This window comes from Trichosurus vulpecula, chromosome 4 (assembly GCF_011100635.1).
Source record: "Trichosurus vulpecula isolate mTriVul1 chromosome 4, mTriVul1.pri, whole genome shotgun sequence".
In the NCBI taxonomy this organism is placed as follows: Eukaryota; Metazoa; Chordata; class Mammalia; order Diprotodontia; family Phalangeridae; genus Trichosurus; species Trichosurus vulpecula.
In genome coordinates this window covers 63,322,522-63,344,585 of record NC_050576.1, presented here as the reverse complement: position 1 = coordinate 63,344,585, position 22,064 = coordinate 63,322,522, and the positions used below count along the sequence as shown (strand labels likewise).

Genomic DNA, 22,064 nt, shown 5'->3' with positions numbered 1-22,064 from the left:
TAGCTATGTGACCTTGGGCAAGTCACTTAACCCCAATTGCCTTGCCTTCCCCCCCTCAAAAAAAAAAAGGCTTTGCCAATTAATCTGCATATATGTAGCTCTTTCAATAAACACAAATGGAAGAAAATTCTACAATAATCCAAAAAAACCTTTCTCATTAATAAAAACTTTTTAAAATGCCATTTCATCTCATGGGAGTAATTTAATTAATATTGAAGTTAGAGAAGAATCTTTTATGAAAAAATTTTTTTTCTTGCACATGCTTTGGGAACAGTGGAAAACAAGTAATCAAGAAAGTTGGGGATGTAATTTTAACCAGAAAAGTTTTATTTGAAATGTTTTAGGTATACTTGATCTCAAGCCTCATTTCACCACTTTGCTGGCATTCTTTTGTTCCCTTGTTTCTTGCTTAATGATTATCAGTGTTCATTGAAGGCTCCTGAGAATCTAAGGCACTTAACTTTTTGTTTGGAAAACTGTTGTAGAACTATCAAATGAAATAAGCAAACAATTAAGTATTAAGTTCATTTGGGAAAATTATTGCATGTAATATACTTAGGAATGAAGAATAATGATAATTATGATAGCTTTTGTATAATACTGTAAGATTTACAAAGTACTTTGCAAATACTATTTCAATTCATCCTTACCACAACCCTGGGAAGTAGATGCATTTCTTATCTGTATTTTACAGATGAGGGAGCTAGGCAGAGGTTAAATGGCTTGTCCAGGGTCACAGAGCTAGTGAGTGTCTGAGGCAATATTTGAACTCCAAGTCCAGTGGTCCATCCGTTGTGTCATTTACCTGCATCACAAACCAGTAGGTGTAAAGAAGTTTTTTGCCTTTTCAAAAACTCAAGTATCAAATATTTTTCAACTACACTACTTTGTCTTTTAACTCTTGTATATGTTGGTGTTAGCAAAGATAGTATGTGTCAGAATATATCTGTAAGTGTATCTATTTATGAATGTGTTCTGAGACAATATAATCAGTTTTTAGCTGAGTTAGAGTAACCTTTGACTCTTCCCTTTCCCATATTTCATATTCATTTGATTCTGAAATTCTGTTAATTTTGCTTCTGTTCTATCATTTACATAAATCTCTTCCCTTCTGATCTGCTATCTCTAGCCTCCTTATCATCGGCCTCCTAACATGTTTGTCATCTTCACTCTCTTCCTTTTTGGATTGACCCTAAATATTGCTGTCATCACTGCCAGACAGCTTTTCCTCTTGCATAGCATGGCCAGATCATTCTGTTCAAAAATTGTAAGTTAAATTTGCCATTTCCCACCAAGAAGTGTTCATTCTCATTTGGCATTCAGAAGCCTTCTACATTCTGGTCCCATTCTATCTTTTCAGTCTTATCTGTTGTATCATAGCTCTCCTCTCCTGTACTCTGTACTCCAGCTGACCCTTCAAACACACCTTGTGTCTTCCATTCTCTGGGTCTCTTCTCTAGCTATTCTTTATGTTTGGAATGCCCTCTTTACCCATTTGTGTCTGTTAAATTCCATTCCATTCTTTAAAAAGCACACTCAAATGGCCTACTCCTTTAGGAAAAGATCTTTTCTTTCAGGTCTTAGGTCATACTTTGTATTACACCTTTGTAATGCCCTTAAATCATGTATTACTTGGTCTTGTTATCTTTATTACCTCCTTGTTGCTAAGTCCAGTGGCCTTTCTCAAGTTCTGGTCCTTTTTGACCTCTGTAGCATGTGACAGGGTTGACTGCCTGTTTCTTCTTGATTCTCTCTCCTCTGGGATTTCATGACCTCTTTGGAGCAGTTCTTCTTGGTGTCCTTTGCAGAATCATAATCCACGTCCTGCCCTGACCTGTGTCTCTCTTGGCCCTCCATATCCATCTTTGTACTCCGTCTCACCAAGCTTCTCTGGGTTCACCTATCACCTGTGTGCAGGTATATAGCTGTATATCCAGGTCTAGTGTTTCTCCTGAGTTCCCATCCTGCATCTTCATTTGCCTCTTGGATAGTTCCATCTAAATATCCTCTAGGCATCTCAAACTCAACATGACCAAAACAGAACTTACTAGCTTCTTCTTAAACCCACCCCTCTTCCTTACCTGTTTTCATTAATGATTTTACCATTCTTCCTGTCACCTTGGTTTACAAAATAGAAATCATTCTCAACTCTTCATTTTCATTCCTCCCCCTTTCCCCCCATCAACATTGTGTCAAGTCATCTCTAGTCTACCTCCTCAACATCTGTCACATCTGTTTGCTTCTCTGCTCATACCCCAACCATCCTTATCACTAGATTCCTAATTGGTGTTCTAGCATCCAGCCTCTCTCCTTTACAATCCATCTAATACATAGCTGCTGGATTGACACTTCTGATTTATGAGCCTGACCATGTCCCTCCCTTGTTCCGGAAGCTTCAGTTCTTTGTTGCTAAACTAATGCTGGCACTTAAAGCCCTTCTTATAATGTGGCTCCAGTCAGTCTTTCTAGATATATTTCCTATTACTCCTACCCCCTCTGTGTTCCAGCTAGACTAGCCTATTTGCTGTTACCCATATATGACAGTCCATCTCCTGCCCCTATACCTTTACATAAGCTGTCCCTCATTCCTGGGAAACTGTTAAACTTCTTGGAGACCCCAGCTCCCTTCAAGAATCATTTCTACATTCCCCTAGGTCAGGCCTGCACAACGGCCAGCAGAAATCCTTTGGCAGGCCACAGGATGTACTGGCATGACCTAGGTGTTCTCTAGTTCACCACCACCCCTTCACTGTATTTATTTTGTACCTATCCTATACTTAATTATCCAGGAATGTGTTTTGTCCCCTCAAGAGAATTTAAGCACCTTGAGGGCATTACGTTTGTCATTTATATCCCCAACACTTAGCATGGTACTGGGCACATAGTAGGCACTTAATAAATGCTGTGTTGATGGATAAAATGGTAAATGTGGAGGGCCCCTGTGGAAATGGTGATCTTGTTGTAAAACCTACCGAAATTAATGGGCTGGAAAGTACAGACTCGCACATGGGATTCCCTGTGTGTGTGTGTGTGTGTGTGTGTGTGCAAGAAACTTACTCCAGAGCTCCTCATTCTGGGATATGGCTCACTGCTGAGCAGTTACTTTTTAATGACAACTGTCCGAGGTTCAAAGGATTCTGAAAAGCCCAAAGGAGAGACTCTAGGCCTTTTAAAAACCTATAATTCCATTCTCTGGGATGAGTCTTCTGTTTTCTTGCTTGATGTACAGGTGGATTTAATATTTTTGGAAATCTCTTCTCCCCTTTTAGGTCTGTGTTTCTGAGAAGAAACCTCATCTCAGCTTCACTGCTCAAGGGATGGGATCAGAGAACAGTGCTCTGAAGAGCTACACCCTACACGAGCCTCCCTTTAGCCTCCCTGCTGGCCTGGTTGTTTACCCAGCCGTGCTACAAGATGGCAAGCTGGCCTCAGTTTTTGTATACAAGAGAGAAAAGGAAGACAAAGTTAATAAGGCTGCCAAGGTACTGTAGAAGAGGTGACTTTGCTTAATAACCAGCACCTGCTACTGTCTCCATTATCATTTCCTATTTAAAAAAACACTTGAACCCAAGAAAGGACAGATTTGTTTTCTGAAATAAATGAGGTGAGAGAGTCCAAGGGTTTATTTATAGCCTCCTTTAAAAACTTTATGATTATTAGTTTTTGAGAATGTCTCCAACTGGTGGGATATTGCCAAGTATAATCTCCAAATAAAGCAGCTTTATAAAAATCAATGTGATTGATTTTGTCATTTACTTTTTTTGAGGTTTGAAATGAAAATTTTTGTGAGGCTAATTTTACTTTGCTCAGTTACAGTAACAGGTGGTTCTGTCTTAGGGGAAATGTTGAAATATGAGTATGTTTTGTAAATTTAATTTATTGTTGCAAGTAGAAGTGGAAACTATTTGCCCTGGGAACTTTGGAGCCTAAACTGCAGAGTGTGAAAGGTGGGAATTACCTAATTTTTACTTGTTACCACTTATGTTAAATTATTCAACAGTTTATCAGTATACCAGTATGTCATCCAGGAAATTTATCCCATCTCTGAATGAACCTCCATAGTCATTAAAATGATTTGGAATGCCTTTATGTATTACAGTAAAGTTTTTCTAGAGAAAAAGCAATCATCAAATCAGATATACTAAGACAACTTTTTTTTATAAAGACCTAAGCTAAATAAATGATCTCTCCCAAAAATGTAATACTAAATAAAACATTTTTAAAACAAGCAAGATTATTGTCACTTAAATGTTTGATTTTTTTAGCAAGCATAGTTTTAGATACTTTATTGCATTTTAAATGTTACATGTAATTTGAGATCCCTTGTATAATTATGCCTATTACATAGGACTTTCACTATAGTGTTATTGCTTTTAATAGTCAAAGAAGTTTGTAGTTGTATCTTTGCTTTTATCATTATACCATTTGTTTTATATAATTCATTTGATGCTGAGTCTTTGGTCAGGAATATAATCCTCTAATTAAAATGTTGTTCCCATAGGAAATCATGATCCAACTTATAACAGTCCACTTTATAATGTAGTTTCAAGGATATATTAAATTTGAGATTATGTAATCTGTATTAAAACTAGGTAATCAGCTTTTTAGTGAAATCTTCCCCAATCCAGATAGTGTTAATAATTAGATAGAAATTGTGGAAAATGCATTGTTTACTGACATCCCTCCTTAGTGCAGGATTCCAGTGATTTCTGATGTATAATACTTCTTTAGTGAAAGCAAAAGACCTAGGTTCTAGTCCTGTCTAGGCCATTTATTAGTTGTCTGAGTATTCTGACTTGATTCTATTTTCTTACTTGTAAAATGAGTATAATATCTGCCCTGCCTACCTCACAGGGTTTTTGTGAGGGTCAAATGAAAGTGCTTTGAGAAGTGCTATACATTTATAAGGTATTTATCGTTGTCTCACTTTTTCTTTACAGTGACTTCAGAGTTAATGAAACTAGTAGGCCTCTCTTGGGAACATGAGTTATTTCATGTGTTGTGATTGTGTTTTTTATGCTCCATCCTGAAACTGCAATGTAATTTCAAAGAATGCACCTAGATTTAGGAATGTTCATTGCTTTTTTTTTAAACCACTTATGATTTGAGGGGAAAAAAGGAAATGTGTCCTTGTTGTATGAAGTTCCTTTTTTAAAAAAAATACAGTAAACTAGTTGAACATATTTTTCTCTATGAATCTGCACAAACAACTGTAGGAGAATTTGATATTTTTACCAAAGGTGAGAATATTTTCCAAAATTAATGGTTTGTAGCGTAATGAATACCTCTTGGAACAGACTACAGGGCAGTAAGAAGAAATGCATGTTAAGCATTTTTGTAACTTAGCTATTATCTTAGTTATAGATGACCAGAATAACTGGCTTCAGTTTAAAGTATTTAGCAAAAACAACCATGACATTCATAAATTGGCCCCAAATTGTCTAAATATCCAAAAAAGGATCATAAATTCATATATTTCATGGCCCTTTCTTGGGAAGGTATAATGTTAGCACAAATTGTCAAACTTGAATATGGCTATTCCATTATCAGTAAAAATATTAAAAGTGAGTTATATGTTTGCCATTTTTTATATTATTAAGATGGAACAATCCCTTTTTATAACATTACATATAAAGTCCATTTATGAGAAAAATGAAGAAGAATTATGAAGCTCTTAGCTTTGTCACATTAGAGCTGGAGTTTATCATGGTAGTTAGTGTTGAAGGTTCCTTGTTACCATATATTGTTGCAACAAATGTAGAATTGCTGTGTCAGGGGAAGTGGAGACTTGAGGCCAGTTTTTAATGAATAATAATGTTTAGCCAAGCTTTTAAACATCAGCTGATGTTTAAAGCTGATATGCCAAGGCACTTGTGGAAAACCCTAGTACAGCACTCATTCTGGCTTCCCCGAGTATCCCCTAGAGCTTGGTCTAACAATGGGTGCCTTCTGATAAAGTTAAGTCTACAGAAGGCCCCTTATTCATTCATAATACTGACCCATGTTTACTGCAGCTTTAGGCCAAGATCTTCAGCAGCTGTGGCCAGAGTTAAGTTTAAATGTGCAAAAGGAAAGGTTTGTTTTCCTAAGCAACTCTTTAGATGCTTCCATTGTGAACTGTAGTAAAAGTACCAGTTCACAAGCTTAAATCTGAACAACTTGAAAGGGAACAATATACAAAATTCTATCTAAATATCTTTGTACTAGGTAATAGGCACTTGAGAAATGTGGGATTTGGTGCATTTGATTTCAGCAGTTTCACTGCTTGAGTCTGAACCACTGAGCTACTTTCCCCTCGAGTTCTGCCTTTTGGTCTTGCTCTCTTTGACTTTGGTTACTTAACAACCATGGTTGTTGTGAGGATCAAATAGAGTAATATCTGTAAAGTGCTTGGCGTATAGCAGGCACGACCTCAGTGCTGTCACTCACCATCAGCATCCTCTTCTCTGCCGTTTGTTTCCTCATGCAGAAAATGAAGTCACTGGACTAGATAACCAGCTACAAAACACTGATCTTATCATCCTTCTCCTAATGGGTTTCATATGAAATTTCAGCCCTTTTGTTTTCACATAGCGTAGACTGTGCTGATCCTTCGCTTTCTGTATCAGTGTGGCTGTCATTTCTTTGTTCTGTATTAGTTAGGAGTTGGGGGAAGTATAGCTACCACAGTGCAAATGTTTGTAGACATTTGAAATAACATCAGACCAGTTGTGCTCTCTGATTACAGAAGAATATGGGATATGTATTGCCTATTGACTTTAATTTTTCTTTAATCCCCCTCTGTAGTTAGAGTATGGTCAGTAATATTTATCAGCTGGCTATCATATTTTAAAACTTTCTGTCAGCTCACCAGAAAAATGGAGTCAGAATTCCCATTCAGTTTCAAAGGCTTGACGTAATTGAAGTCCTTGGTTATAGCTTTTCACAGGTAAGAATCATAGGATTTATTTGACAACTGGGAGCGACCTCAGTAGCCATCTAGTGCAACACATGCAAGAAGACTCCCTGGATAACATCTGCTTGAAGCTCTCCAATTTGGGGAACCCCATCAAGGCAGTCCTTCCTGTTTGGGGTATTTCTAATTGTTCGAAGGTTTTGCCTTATATGGAGCTTAATTTTGTCTCTTTCACTTTGTTGTGCCTTCTGGGACCAACAGAACAAGTGTTAACTTCACTTCTGCAGAGCTTTCACATGAGTGAATAATTATCATCATTACCCTTCCAGCTGACCCTTATGGTGGCATGAACTCATGGCCCTGATTCAGCAGCTAGGCTGCCTGCCTCAGGACACTCCAGTTTAACAGTTTCTGTCCTCAGAACTGGCACTCATTCCAGATGCACATTGTGATGATTACCTTCTTACCCTAAGAAACTATATCTCTTAATGCAGCCTAATATCACATTTTAGCTTTTCAGATAAAATGCTGTCTAATCATGCCTCGAGGCCCCATCTCTGATACTTGGGAAAAATCAAATTTAAAAAATTTAAATGTAAAATCTTATATTTATCTCTGTTAAGTTTTATCCTATTAGATTCAGCCTAGTTCTCTGTCCTGTAAGGATTTCTTTGAATCCTTCCATTATCTTAGCTGTTCCTCTCAGCTTTGTATCATCTGCATTTTGGAAAATCCGGAAGACCAGTACCAGGCAGCCATAGAGGTCATATCATAGATTTGGAATTAGAAGGGACCCCAGAGGTCAATCTAGTCTGAACCTCAAGGTGCTGTGTAAGAAGCAGTGCCTACTTTCAAAGAGTTTACAATATATTTTTGGTGATATAATATATGAACAGCTAAGTCTATACATGATGTGAATGTGGAGAGACCATAACAATTGGAGGATCAGGAAAGGCTTTTGGTAAGCAGGACTTGAGCTGAGTTTTGTAAGAAGCTAGGGATTTTTTGAGGATTAGCATGCATTCTGGATATATGGGAGACAGCTCAGGCAAAGGCTTATGGTAGGAGATGGAGTGTCAAATTTGGCTGGAATGTTGAATACATGTAGTAATAAGAAACAATGGAAAAGTAGACTGGACCCCAATTTTGAGGAGCTTTTAAGTACCAAGCTGGAGAGTTTGGCTGCTGTTGGCCTCGGTGGCTGAAGATCCTTGAGTAGCGTAATAGTGTGGACAAATTTGTGCCTTCTGAAGTTACTTTCATAGTTGTGTGGGGGATGGATTGTATAGGTTAGAACCTGAAAGTTGGGAAGCTAATTTGAAGGCTATTGCAATAATATAGGTAAGAGAGAATGGGGACTTGAACTGTCCATGGTGACTGTGAAAGTGTAGAGATTTGGAATGAATGCAGAAAATGTGCCGTGACAGCTGATCAGTCTTCTATACAGAGTGAGGCAGAGGTGATGATGACAGAGGTCACTAGAAAGCTGGTGATATTCTCAACAGAAATAAGAAGGGTGGAGGGTGGATGTGTTAAGTTTGAGGTGCCCAAGGGAGATGTCCAGTAGGTTGCTGGTGATAGAATTCAGGCCTGGAACTTGAGAGAGAGTTGAGGGATTGGTACCTAGATTTGGGAGTCATCTTCGTAGAGATGAACATTGAATCCATGAAAGATGATGACACCATCAAGATATAGGGCATAGAGAAGTAGGTCCAGGACAAAGTCTTGGAATATACTTACAGTTGAGGCAGAACATGGATGGTGATACGGAAGAGGAGATTTAGGTCAAAGAAGAAGCCAGGATAGAGTGGTGTCATGAAAACTATTCAGTGTAAGGAGGTGCTTAAGAGTGTCAGGTAGGTCTAAAAGGATAAGGACTGAGGAGAAAAGATTTGGGTTAAAGAGCAAAGACCTCGTGTACCAGACTTATCAATCTAGATCAAAAGAAAGTTATAGCTGATTTCCCTGGATTTCAGTAAAGCACTTGACAGAGTCTTTCTTGCTAAGCTTGTGGAAAAGGTTAGATGGTAGTACTATTAGGTGTATTTAGAATGAAATGACTAACCCAGAGTGGTCATTAATAGTTGGATGGCTGAAAGGCAGTTTCTAGTAGATTGTCTTAGGGATATGTTTTTGGCTCAGTGCTGTTTAACTTTTTTTTAATGTTGAATTAGACAAAGGCAAAAGAGGCATGGTTACCAAATTTGCAGATGACTCAAAGCTAGGAAGAATAGTTAACATGTTGGATTGACAGTCAGGATTGAAAAAGATCTTGATAAGAACACTGGGCTGAATATAAGATGAAATTTAACAAGAGAAAAAATTAAAATCTTATACTTCGGTTGAAAAAAGTCAACTTAAAAAGCACAAAAATGGGGAGGCATGGTTAGATATCAGTTTGAAAAAATAAGGTATGGTGTTTGTATAGAACAAAAGCTTACCTTGTGTCAGCAGTGATATGGCAGCCCAGAAAGCCGATGGGAAAGCTCAGGGAAGCCTAGGGGGAGTCTAGGCATAGGGAGGTGATGATGGTCCCGCTGTCTTCTGCCCTCGTCAGATTGTACCTGAAGTACCTCATTCAGTTCTGGGTACCACATTTTGGGAAAGACATTGAAAATCTTCCAAGGGAAGGAAACTAGCAAGGTGAAGGTCCTCAAGAAAATAGCCTGTGACATTTGGTTGAAGCATCTGGGGATATTTAGCCTGGGGAAGAAAAGCTATCTATGCAGAATGAAATGGGTTGCCTCAAGTGGGTTCCACCCCACTAGACATCTAGGTTTGTTGTGGAGAGGATCCATATTCTTGTATGGATTGGTATAGGTGTTCTTTGAGGTCTCTCCAACTGTGATAGTCTGCGACATTATGTACCCTTGGTTTGAAAAGATAAGTCCCTTAAATGTATGGTCCCCAAACACAGTGCTACTGTGATCTAGTTTTTAAATGTGGAGGGAAGAAATTCATTGACAACTTGTTTCATACTCTTTGAAAACCAAATAGTATGTAGAGGTAGTGCAAATGGCATTCCCTTTTTTACAGAAGAAATTAAAGCTTAGATAGCAAGTGACTTTCCTAGGGTCACAAAGCAAGGAAGACAGAGCTAGGAATCAAATTGAGCCCCAAAACGTGTTAAATTTCTGCTATGTGCAAGGGAAGGAATTGTGGTATAATAGAGAGCTGGTCTCAGAACCAAGAGCTGGATTTACATCTTGCCTTTCATACGTAACTGGCTCAGTGGCCCTGGAAAAGTTGCTTTATGTCTTAATGCTTCAGGCAATTCTCTTAAGATTGTATTTTGCAGAGCAGATTCATATCTGTAGTGGTAGAAGGAATTTCCTTACAAGAATTCCTTATAGCAATGAAATAACAGGTCTGGTGACCCTCTTCCCATATCCTCCCCTTGCTCCCTCCACTCCCGAGTACAAAGCACTGTGCCTGGGTACAGGGGATTCAGATACCAAAATTCAACATCCGTGTCCTTAACGAGCTTCTGTTCTAATGACTCATATTTAGGTGGTCTGAATTTTAATAGCAACGGAAAGAAAATCACCACTAAAGATCAAATGAGGTATCAGACTGCACCTGACTTTACAAACCTTAAAGTGCAATACAGATGTTAGCTATTATTATTATCACATGCTAGGAAGGTGATGTATAAAGAATGCTGGATTTGGAGTCAAGGACGCCTGAGTCTGAATCTAATCTCAGACCCTCTGAACTGGGTGTCCCTGGGCACCCAAGTCCTCAACTTCAGTGTCCTCAGTGCGAATAAGAGCACCTACCTCAGAGCTGTTGTGCGGATCAGATGAAGTGGTACATGTGAGGTGCTTCACAAACCTCCATGTGATAATGTTAGCCATTATTACTATAGCTACTTTTTAACTGAGGCTGTCACCAAGTGAAACAGATTAATCTTCTCTCTGGTATTGTCAGATAATGCAATACCAACAACATTTCAGGACACCATGTGATCCCCTGGCAAGCATTCTGGATTGTCAGTCAAGGGACCTGACTTTGAATCCTGGCTTCCTATCTGTGACCCTCACTTAACCTCTTTGGGTCTCAGTTTCTTTAAATGTAAAACGAGTTTGGACTAGACCTCTTAGGACCCTTCCTATGAACTTTTTGAATTATATCTGATGCACATAAATTTTTTGAACAACTCATATTTGTGTTGGTTTCATGCTATTCTGTAAAATAGAAAACTTTTGGGGGGCAGATACTGTCCTGTCTTTGATACTGTTTATTTCCTTAAACAGGCTGTAGAGACCTCTCTTACAGATTTAAACAGTAATTAGCAACTAATAACTGGTCTTTAACATATTTTTAACAAAAGTGCATGCTTGCCTGGGTTCTGGAGAATGGACAATGCTCTTGCACTTTCCAAGTTAATGAAGGGCTGTGTGCCTGCTCCCATGCTTTTCAGCATGATTTCAGCAGTATTGTCAGACACCTTCATCGAGGGTGAAAATGGCATCAAGGTCAGCTACCACACTGACAGTAAATTATTTAACTTGAAAAGGCTACAAGCCAAGACTAAAGTGGATGGAGACTTGGTGTGTGACTTTTTGTTCACAGATGATTACGCATTCATTGCAGCCTTTGAGTCTGAGAAATAGCAAAGTGTGAATTGATTTTCTGCTGCTTTTGGTAATTTTGGCCTACTAATTAACAAGAAACCAGGTTCTCCACCTGCCCTGTGTGGAACCATCAGTTATAGCAAATGGAGAAATTGTGAATGCTGTGGATAAGTTCATTTACCTTGGCAGCGTCCAGGTACATACACATAGACAATGAAGTTAATGTACACCTTGCCAGAGCTAGCTTAATGTTTGGAAGGCTCCAAAGCGAAGTGTGGGAGGAAAGAGGCATTAGGCTGCCTACCAACCTGAAGGTCTACAGAGCCACTGTGCTGACCTCATTGTTGTATGCCCGTGAAGCCTGGACAGTTTACCAGCACCATGCCAGAAAACTGAATCACTTCCATTTCAATTGTCTTAGGAAAATTCTGAAGATCACCTGGCAAGATAAGGTACTGGATACCGAGGTCCTTTCTCGAGCTGAACTTCCAAGCATTCATATTCTACTGCAGAGAATACAACTCTGATGAGCTGGACATGTTGTTTGAATGCCAAACATACATTTGCCTAAAAAGACTTTTATGAAGAACTCACACAAGTGAGGTGCTTACATGGAGGTCAGAAGAAGCAATACTAGGACACTTTCAAGGTCTCTCTGAAGGAGGTGCTGTGGTTTATGAACAAAGCAGAATTGTAGTAGCTCAAAAGAAAAGTGAGATCCACAAATTTAGAGACCTCTCCACCTCAAATCTTCATATGGATTATTTGTTCCTGACCTGCCTCAGAACGTAGAGCCTTCTAAGCTTATATTGGTCTGATCAGCCATAGCTGGACACAGCCCCCGACATAGTGATTTTTATTTTGGTTCTCTTTAAAAACGAAGGATACCAACCAACCAACCAGCAACTGATCCTAGTGACAATGTGGAACCTGCGGCCTTGATACCACATGTGGCCCTCTAGGTACTCAAGTGTGGCCCTTTGACTGAATCCAAACTTCACGGAATGAATCCTCTTAATAAGAGGCCGCATCCAAGGATCTAGAGGACCACAGGTGGCCTCAAGGCCACAGGTTTCCCACCCCTATACCTAGTCTAACATTTTTTAATAAAGGTAGTGAATATCATCCCTAGCATTAAACTAGAACTGAGAAAAGCAAATATCACAGGATCATAGATCTGGGACTGGAAGGGACCTCAAGAGGCCCCACCTAGTACGTTTCCATTTAACAGGTGAGAAAACTGAGGTTGAGGGAGGTTGTGATTTGCTCACAGTCACAAAGGTAGTGAGCATTGGAGGCAGGATTTAAACCCAGGTCTTTTAGAGCCATTGCTTTTTCCACTGTACCATTTCCTGAGGTTCTGCAACAACCCTGTGATGGAGAACTAAGACTATCGTTGATTTTCAGTCATGTCAGACTCTTTGTGACCCCATTTTGGGTTGTCTTGGCAGAGACACTGGAGTGGGTTTGCCATTTTCTTCTCCAGCTCATTTTACAGATGAGGAAACTGAGACAAAGAGGGTGAAGTGACTTGCCCAGGGTCACACAGCTAATGTCTGAGGCTAGATTTGAACTCAGAAAGATGAGTCTTCTTGACTCCAGGCCCATCCCTCTTGCACTGTGCTACCTAAGTGTCCAATATAAGACTAACCAAGAAGCATATAGCACTTTGTATCTGTCCACAAAACTGTATATGGATCATCAAAATCCAAGACTCTTGAATGACAGTATTTTATTCACCCGATCCCTTCTGTGTCATCTGATTATAGCCTCCAGTCTGTGATGGCAGAATTCTCTGATAGTGAATTGAGTTTGAAGTTTGTAATCATCTCTCTATCTTCCCCATCTGTCTCTTAAAGCACTTGAAGACCCTGCGCCATCCCTGTTTGCTACGTTTCCTTTCTTGCACTGTGGACACCCACGGCATCCACCTGGTCACTGAAAGAGTGCAGCCTCTCCATGTGGCTCTGGAGACACTGTCTGCATCGGAGCTCTGTGCTGGCATCTATGATATATTGCTGGCTCTCATTTTCCTTCATGACAGAGTGAGTATTAAATCCCCATGATGTTAGCAAAGCCCAAGCTTTCAGAGAAATGGTCGTTTGGGTGGTATATGATATGCTACTAATAGATCTCTCTCAGGATGCTGTCTGGGTCATGTATTCTGTACAGATAGGAGCTTTTATTTAAAATCTACCTATAACTGGGCATTACTTTCTGACATGCTTTAAGAGGTGAATGGCTGGCCATCAGGCACAGCTGGCAGAGTTGGGTATCAGTCCCACCAACCCAGCTAGAGTCAGTAGCAATCTCATAGGACCATAGATTTAGAGTTGGGAAGAGACTTTAAGGGTCATTTAGTTTGCCTTATGCTGCCTTAGTTATAATTTCAAATGGCTTAATCCTATGCTTTTTTCACTGATGATTACTGCTAAAGGGACTGTGTGAAAGTGCTTCTGCTGCTTGGTTGTATTTGGTTTGTTCTCAGGAGTCTGGTAACAAAAAGTTCTTGACAATTCCTTGTAGTTTCAAACATTATAGGAATCAGGTGTTTTAGAGCCAGGACAGGCCTCACATACCATCTAGTTTCATTCCTTTGTTTTAGCTGCCAGTAAGAAAACTGAGATCCAGAGACATTACATGACATGCCAGTCAGAATGGCAGAAAGTGGATATGAGGTACTTGTGCATGCACCAGACTCTTTCTGACACAGGCGTAACCTCTGTAACTTTGGTTCTCCCAGCCGTCGTCGTTTTGCAGTAACACCATTAATGCATGTGTAGCCAAACCCTTAGCTCAGTCTTAACCTCCAGCTTCTTCAGCTGAAACGCATCCCTGCTGACAATGCTTCCCAGGATACTGTCTTTAGCATTGCACCTTGCAGAGCCAAGTAGTGACATGAAGCAGACCATTCCTACTTCTAGCTTTCTCTACTACCAGCTGGAGCCAGGGCTTTCCTTTGTCACATCAGGTTTGTGGTGTACAAGCATATTTTTAGTATGAATTTAAAGAGTTTATGTAGTAATAGGGGTTGTTAATGGTCCAGTGGATGGAATTTTTCAAGTGCTGTTATATCTACTTGAGAGTAGCTAGGTGGTACAGTGCTGGGCCTGGAGTCAGGAAGACTCATCTTCCTGAGGTCAGATCTGGCCTCAGACACTTTCTAGCTGTATGACCCTGGGCAAGTCACTTAACCCTGTTTGCCTCAGTTTCCTCATCTGTATAACAAACCATCCCAGTGTCTTTGAAGGAAAACCCCAAATCACGAATCGGACACAACTGAAAACAACTGAATAACAACAAAAACGTGCCTACTGGAATAATTCTAGGTTTTTAAAATGCAGTTGTCCTTGTAATATGTTCCTATGTCACCTATCAGTCTATTTGACTTTATTCTTCCTATAATCCTTTAATCCAGTCGTTATCAAACCACTCTGGTAAATATTTCTGGTGGCCTTTATTATTTCATCTTTCCTGAGGCCTTTGCCCTTTTTTTCCTCTCTGTTGGCCAGCATCAGTGCTTAGGTGAGAAGGAATAGAAAGAGAAAAAAATTGTGAAATGAAAAGCATTAGAAAAGTAACAAAATTTTTCTTTGAATGCATTTCATAATAAACATTGTCTGTGGTGGCACACAAATAAGCAATAAACGTATTCTTGGCTCCCCTGACAATTGCATAAATCTGTATGTGGTTATTAAGAAAATCCTGATAGTTAGACTATCTATCCAGAGACTCATCTTGCCAGCAAAGAACATTTTTCCTTTCTTCTTTAGTCAGGTTATGCAGACATTCAGTTTGACCTTTCTTGAGGCCTTATCATTGCAGTAGAATAAGGAGGATTTACTGCTTTTTAATAAATTCTGCTTTCTTTAAAAAAAAATACAGCAATTTTTAATTGGGTTCAGTGTCATCACTAGTGGTTCTGTAACCTTCACTCAGTGCAGTCATATGACTGACTTCTACCAATATACAAAGTTAAATGGAGATAGGATCATTTCAGAACTTATCAGCCTGGCAAAGGCTCCTTTTGTGATTCTGTTTTCTTTACCATTTGGGTCATTCATTGCCAAATAGCTGTTTCAGTCTTCCATCCTCATGTGCTTTTTTTTAGGGAAACCTAACGCACAACAATGTCTGTTTGTCATCTGTGTTTGTAAGTGAGGATGGGCACTGGAAGCTAGGAGGAATGGAAACAGTCTGTAAGGTCACTGAAGCCACGCCAGAGGTAAGAGCCAAAGAATAGACTGTGTTATGTTGGATTGAGAAGAGTAGGCTTCTGGTTGTTAGAGGGTTTTGTACGTTTTGGTTTTTTTTGTAGCAATGATAAGCTTTAGTTGTCTAATTTCCATCCATTGTCTTTCTTTTGGAATCACCTGTTCCCTTAAGAGGCAGATTTTTTTTTCTGACCAGTACTTCTTTACCATAGAAGATTATATCATTTTAGACCTAGAAAGGACTTTAAAAATAACTTAGTCTACCTGAGAGGGTAACCAATGACCTGCCCGAGGTCACAGAATTGAAATCTGATTCTTGAGCTACGACTCTTCCAGTAGTACATTCTCTTTCATCTTTTGAGGGCAACAGCTTTACCCTGGTTCCTCTAGCTATTTTGGCTCTCTGCCTTCAGTCTCCTCTTCCCTTCTAATTCATTCTGCACACTGTTGCCAGACTAATCTTCCTAAAGCAGTTTTCTCTCATGCCAGTTCCTACTCTGTAGGGTCCTCAGAGTATCCAGTCTAAATTCCTGTGTAGCTTTCAGGCCCCTGCTGAATGGGCTCTACTCCACCTGCCCAACACTGTTACCATCCAGCATTGCAGCCCTGGCTCTGCACGCAGGTCGGTTCATTTTCCCCAGATAGTCTGTGCTTATCCCTGCATCCTCGCCTTTCCTTGTCTTTCCTCTCTGGAATGCTCTCTTTCCTTTCTGCTTGCCTAACAACCTCCAGAATTAGTTGTAGGCCTGTTTCTTCTAGGATTGCATTAGCCTGCACCCCTTTCTCTTCCCAGAGTGTCTCTTGTACTCACATTACAACTCTACAATTGCATACTAAATAATTACATAATTGTTTCAGGTATACTGGTTCTTTCTCCCCAGTTAGATAGTGACCTTCAGATGAGTATACAGCCATGCCTTAGACTTCTTTTATATACTCTTACAGGGCCTAGCTTGGTACTAGGAACATCATAGGTACAGAGTAAATTATTAATTTATTAATGAAAGTTTATTGGTAGCATAGCTTATGCCATAAGTATCCTTTTACTGTTTTTATTGCCATAAGGGCAGGGTAGAGGTAAGAGTAAATGATATTCTAACTTATAGGATAGTGAGATGCAGAGAAGCTCCAACGGCATAAAAGTTTCATTTTTGTCTGTCTCCCTAGCACCTGGTAAAGTGCCTGGCACGTGATAAATACTTATTGGTTCATCTCTCAATCTTGTTTTCTTTGATACCAGAATTGCTGTACTTGGTCATCTATGAGTACCAAAGGATCAGCTGAATAAGGACTTGACTTTCTGTTTTTCTTCAGCCAGTTTTAATTTGAGTAGCTATGGAAGTTGTTGAAGACTGGTCACTGCTTCTTGTTTTTTCATTGCTTTACCCATATTTCTTAGCTTAAGAGCAGGTCACCAAACATGTCTCTGAGTAAACACTGTTGACCCAGAACTTTTGGTTTTTCCTCTCTCAGTTTCTGAGAAGCATTCAGTCATTGAGAGACCAGGCATCTGTCCCTCCTGAAGAAAAGGTATGTTGACATGTTAGGATTAATGGAGGTCTATTTAGTTAAAAATAGTAGCAATAAAAATGCTTCATACTTCTCACACTTTTGGGTTGTTGCTGCCCTTTTTCTGTCTTAAAATAGCTTCTGGGGCCAACTTTTAGGGCTACAGATGAAGAAAAAGGGGATAAGATTTCTTTTTCGATGCCTGTATCATGTTTAAATTTAAAAGCCCTTGGAACAGGCTGATTGTTGAGCCAGGTCCCACTGACAGTCTTACAAAAGACCACAAATTAGAAAAATTTTCCCAGACCACTTACTACTTGGCTTTCCCCAATCACTGTTCTGCTTAAATGGGCTTGGTTTTTAGGGACTGATTGTAGATGTATGTGAATAAGAGTTATCATGCTTCCTCTAAGAGGAATGTTTACCTGCAAACTTTTGCAAAGCTCCTGCATATCAGCTCCTTCATTGTATTTGCCTAGCACCTAAAGTAGTCCTTGGCATAGAATAGACAATGAATGTCTGTTGATTGTAAGTTTTAAAGCAAATAGTTTTTATGCTGAATTCTTATAATTTATATACTGCCTATAGAACACCCCTCCCCCCAATATATTTAAGGTGTTGTGTAGGCAGTTTAAGCCCAATCCTTTAACTGATTCAGGCTAGCTTCTTGAAATAAATCAGACTGGTTCTAACATAGGATTTAAAGCAGTGTTCTTTTGTAATCAGTAGCGAAGGTACTACAGCAGAAATTTTGTGTCTGATTCATACAAAGCAGACATCCTGGCTTGAGGATCTCTAATACTTTCAGTCTGCAGAATTCAGAACTTTGCCGAAGATAAATGGACATGCCCGAGATGCCTATTCATTTGGAATAATGGTGGAAAATTTGCTCACGATCTTAAGTGAACAAGGTGAGTTGTGTGATTACATTATGGGTTCCACAAAATAGGTAGGTAGTAACACTATTCTTTGTGGGTTTCCAATGAGAGTCTGATCTGTGGTCATCATAAGAAACCTTTTAACCTAAAGTATAACCCTTTTAAAGTAGAAATTGATAGCATTTTTGATGCTGGGAAACCACAGGTTTCCTTGTTTTGCATTCTAGTAACTAAGTAGTATGAACCATGACAACCAAGCTGATAATATTATGGGTGGCTTACACAATTTGGGATAGAAAGACCCAAAACCTAGTCATAGATTAATACTCAAAACCAACCAGTAAGTGATATTATTAGAATATGTGAGGTAGAAACTTAAACTTTTTACACTAAAAGAAAAACAACTTTATAGACCAGGATGAAATTTTCTTGATTTCCAAATCCTTTTGATTTCTTCTAGCTGTATCTTGCCACTGGTCTCCCTTTTTCTTCCCCTTTTCATCCTTTAGCTTCAGCCATTTAAGGCCATTGTGTTTTCTTCTGTTGTTCCTAGTCTACCATTGTACACTTTAGGGACCTCCGAAGCTGTCTTTCCTGGCAACTAGGTACACCACTTCTACTGTTGTTTGTCTGTGTTTTGTCAGTCTCTTCACAGACCTGGGCTTTGTACAAATGGTCAGTCCTGGTAATAAATAGCAGTGCTTCCCAATGTTGCAGACATCCTTACCTAATACCTGCAAATCATGACATTCTAGTTGTTTAGGGTTTTGATAGTTCTCAAGCTCACTAACTTTTTCTTCTTACCTTTTTGTATATAACTGATAGAATGTAAATGAGATCGAAGAAATTAAGAGTAACATAGTGGTCACAAAAATGGAGGGTGTGATGTGCTCTAACACTGTCTCTCTTGCTTTAGGGCATTTTGCAATATTGAGCTATCTAGCAAAAAACCAGGACTTTGGGGTTTGGCCACCCATCAGCCTTCAGCTACAGAGGGATCTATCAGCATAGGGTGGGAGAGGTGGGAATGGAAACTAACTGTGGCTCTGAATTTCAGTTTCAGCGGATAGTCTGTCAGGCTTTCAGCAAACCTTGCGCTCAATGCTCTTGAACCCTGATCCGGAGGGTCGGCCAGCACTGTGTACCTTACTATCTCATGACTTCTTTAGGTGAGGAAACCTTGTTTGTTGCCTCCTTCCATTGATACAGTGTGAGAGATTGGTTTGGAGATCATTAAACACACAGGACCAAAATATAACCCTCTGTTAACAGAGGTCATCAGGGAGCAATGAAAAGGAAAACAGCTCCTACCCAGGTTCATTCTAAAAAAATAAGGGTATGAAGATGTTATCTATCTTTATCTTAGCAAGTAGCACTATTCTGAGGGTCTGAACTTAAAAATGCAGGCTGCTTCTCTGGGGTCTCAAATTATGAAGGTGCTTGGTCAGTAAGTTAGCTGCTGGCAGGTCCTGAAAGAAATAGTTGCAAAGGAAAAGAAATTTAATGAATAGTACTTTGCATTTGTAAAGTGCCTTTCACATGTTTATCTGATCCTTTGCAACAACCTTGTGAGGTAGCCAGAGCAGGTGTAATGATTATCCCATTTTCCAAATAATAAAAATGAGGTTCAGAGAAATTAAAATCATTAGCTCAAGGTCACAGTGGCAAAGAAGAATTGGAACTTGAATCCAGAAAGTCCCGGCTTTCCTTTCAGTTTCCTTTGTGTTCTTTTTTGGTGAGACTTTTCTTCAGCTCCCTGAATACTGGAGGCCCCCTAAACTGGGCCGTAATGATTACCTGAGACAGATATTGAAACTGATCATTGGTGGTTTCTATTTGGCACATCCACCCTCAATATAACCTTTCCCTTTCCCTGTTTGGTATGTAGAAATGATTTCCTAGAAGTTGTGAATTTCCTGAAGAGTTTAACATTAAAGAGTGAAGAAGAAAAAACTGAATTTTTCAAGTAAGTAAAAGGAATTAAGATGTTAAAGTCCTTCAGTCATGTAAGACCAGGGATATTTGGGATGAAGTGTTCTGGGATGTGAGTTATCTGTTACTCCTTAAGCCAATACTTTAATTATTCTCAGTTTTTATATTGGACTTGTAAAAAAATGTCATAGCCTAATCTAGTCAGATTTGAGGAAGTATTTTTTATTGACTAGAAAGCAATTAACCAATTAGGAAGAAAAGGTAACAGTTATTTTTCCTGTTTCATTTCTGAACTTCAAGTGCTTATTAAATGCTAATCTCATGCTTTGCCGCTAGCAGGCATGGTTTGTTTTTTTTTTCTTAATATAAAGAAAGCCCTCGGGGACCAAACCTGCTCTTCTACAGCTCAGTTTCACAGATGGCATCAGGTGGAAGGAGGCAATTTTTAGGTGAAAGCCTAAATGAATAGATCAAATGTCACCAAGTATTTATCAAGTCTCTCTTTTTTGGGGGGGGGTCTGTAGATTTCTGCTCGATAGAGTCAGCGGCTTGTCAGAGGAACTGATAGCTTCCAGGTTGGTCCCTCTACTGCTTAACCAACTGGTGTTTGCAGAACCAGTAGCTGTCAAGAGTTTCCTTCCTCACTTGCTTGGTCCAAAGAAAGGTGAATATTTTAAGCATTCTTGATAGCTACAAATTTGAGTGATTTTGAGTCTATAGTTGAGGTTTTTGCATAACACATGTAATAATCTTGGACTCAAGTTGGAAGTTGATGATAATTAGTCCCAGTTCTTATATTGTTAATGAAAAGTTAATGTCACCTCTAAGTGCCTTAGTTTTCCCTGCCAATGATATGAAAATACTGCATCAGTACTTGCTGTAAATATCTTTTAACGCAGAGTGAAATTTGGCATAAGGCAAGATTCTTTTTTTCTATTAAATGATTGCACAAATACCAAACAGTTGTAGTCTCATTAACAGCAAGTATGGATGCAATAGCCTCATCTTGTTGGCAAGGAAAACTAAGGCATTTGGAGATGACAATTTTTCATCAATAATACAAAAATTGGAGCTAATTATCATGAACTTCCAGACTTGTAAGTTCAAGATACTTCAGTGTCATGCCAAGCTCAGAGAATAGCAAAGAAATTTCAAGTGTAAAAATTGGTAACATTTTATAGTTTATTTCACAAGATGAATAATGATCAAATAATGGGCTAAGACCATTCTCATTTTTTAAGCAGTCTGCTAAAAATAGACCCTATTATGCCAATTTTAGAGGCAATAACTGTTTTTCCCATGTTATTCTGTAATGATTGGATACTTGTTAGAGTTATTCCCAAGAGGGGAAAGGGTTGGCCTTGCTAAGGACAAAGGCCATCCTACATCTTCATCAGAGATGAAAGGATAATGGAAGATGACAACACAGGGTTTTGGGAGGTAGGAAAGAGGGTACTCGTGGAACGCATTTGTCCTCATTGTGAGCTTGCCCCTTCTAATGCCTTCTGTGACAATCTAGACATGAGCTACAGTGTGAAATTCCCAGGGGAAACTCTGAGTGGAGGCAAAACAAGCCAAAGCACTGTGATTTGGGAGGCAGCTGCCAAAATTTTAACCTGACTTATACAAGTCCCAAACTTTGGCCTGTGGATCACAGGTTACATATACTGGCTACTCAGAGTTGTTCTTTCTTCTCTGCCAGCAGTACACAGACCCCCCCCCCCCCCACAAGAGACAAGCCTCTGATGTCATCCTTCATTATCCTTTCATCTCCCTTAAAGGAGAACAGTGATGATCTTTCTTCTCAACAAGGAGACCCTAGAGCAAATGCCATGATTTGTTGCTCTAGGCAAAGTCAGGAGAAGCAGGGGCAGAGCTGCTAGGCTTTAACATCCATCATTTGTTTCATAGTTGGAAGGAACATGGGCAGGCCAGCCTTAATGGGTTGGGGAGAAGCCTGCTAGTCCAACAGAGCCCATTGTCTAGTGTGTTACAGAAAAGCCCAGATTATCTCAGGGAAGAATTTGGATTGCCTTTTGTAGTTTATATAGTTATACAA

The 22,064-nt window shown here is 39.4% G+C and overlaps 1 protein-coding gene across 3 annotated transcripts in view; it reads left to right on the top strand.

Moving 5' to 3' along the window:
- The window catches only part of SCYL3 (SCY1 like pseudokinase 3), a 32,950-nt gene that overhangs the window by 5,696 nt on the left and 5,190 nt on the right, over window positions 1-22,064 (top strand). For all 3 annotated transcript variants that reach the window (XM_036753463.1, XM_036753464.1, XM_036753465.1), the window contains exons 2-9: window positions 3,270-3,482; window positions 13,332-13,517; window positions 15,584-15,697; window positions 17,160-17,216; window positions 18,004-18,106; window positions 19,131-19,242; window positions 19,962-20,039; window positions 20,530-20,669. In XM_036753463.1, coding sequence (XP_036609358.1) covers window positions 3,318-3,482; window positions 13,332-13,517; window positions 15,584-15,697; window positions 17,160-17,216; window positions 18,004-18,106; window positions 19,131-19,242; window positions 19,962-20,039; window positions 20,530-20,669 — 955 coding nt within the window. In that variant the 5' untranslated portion in view covers window positions 3,270-3,317. The remainder of the gene's footprint in view (window positions 1-3,269; window positions 3,483-13,331; window positions 13,518-15,583; window positions 15,698-17,159; window positions 17,217-18,003; window positions 18,107-19,130; window positions 19,243-19,961; window positions 20,040-20,529; window positions 20,670-22,064) is intronic.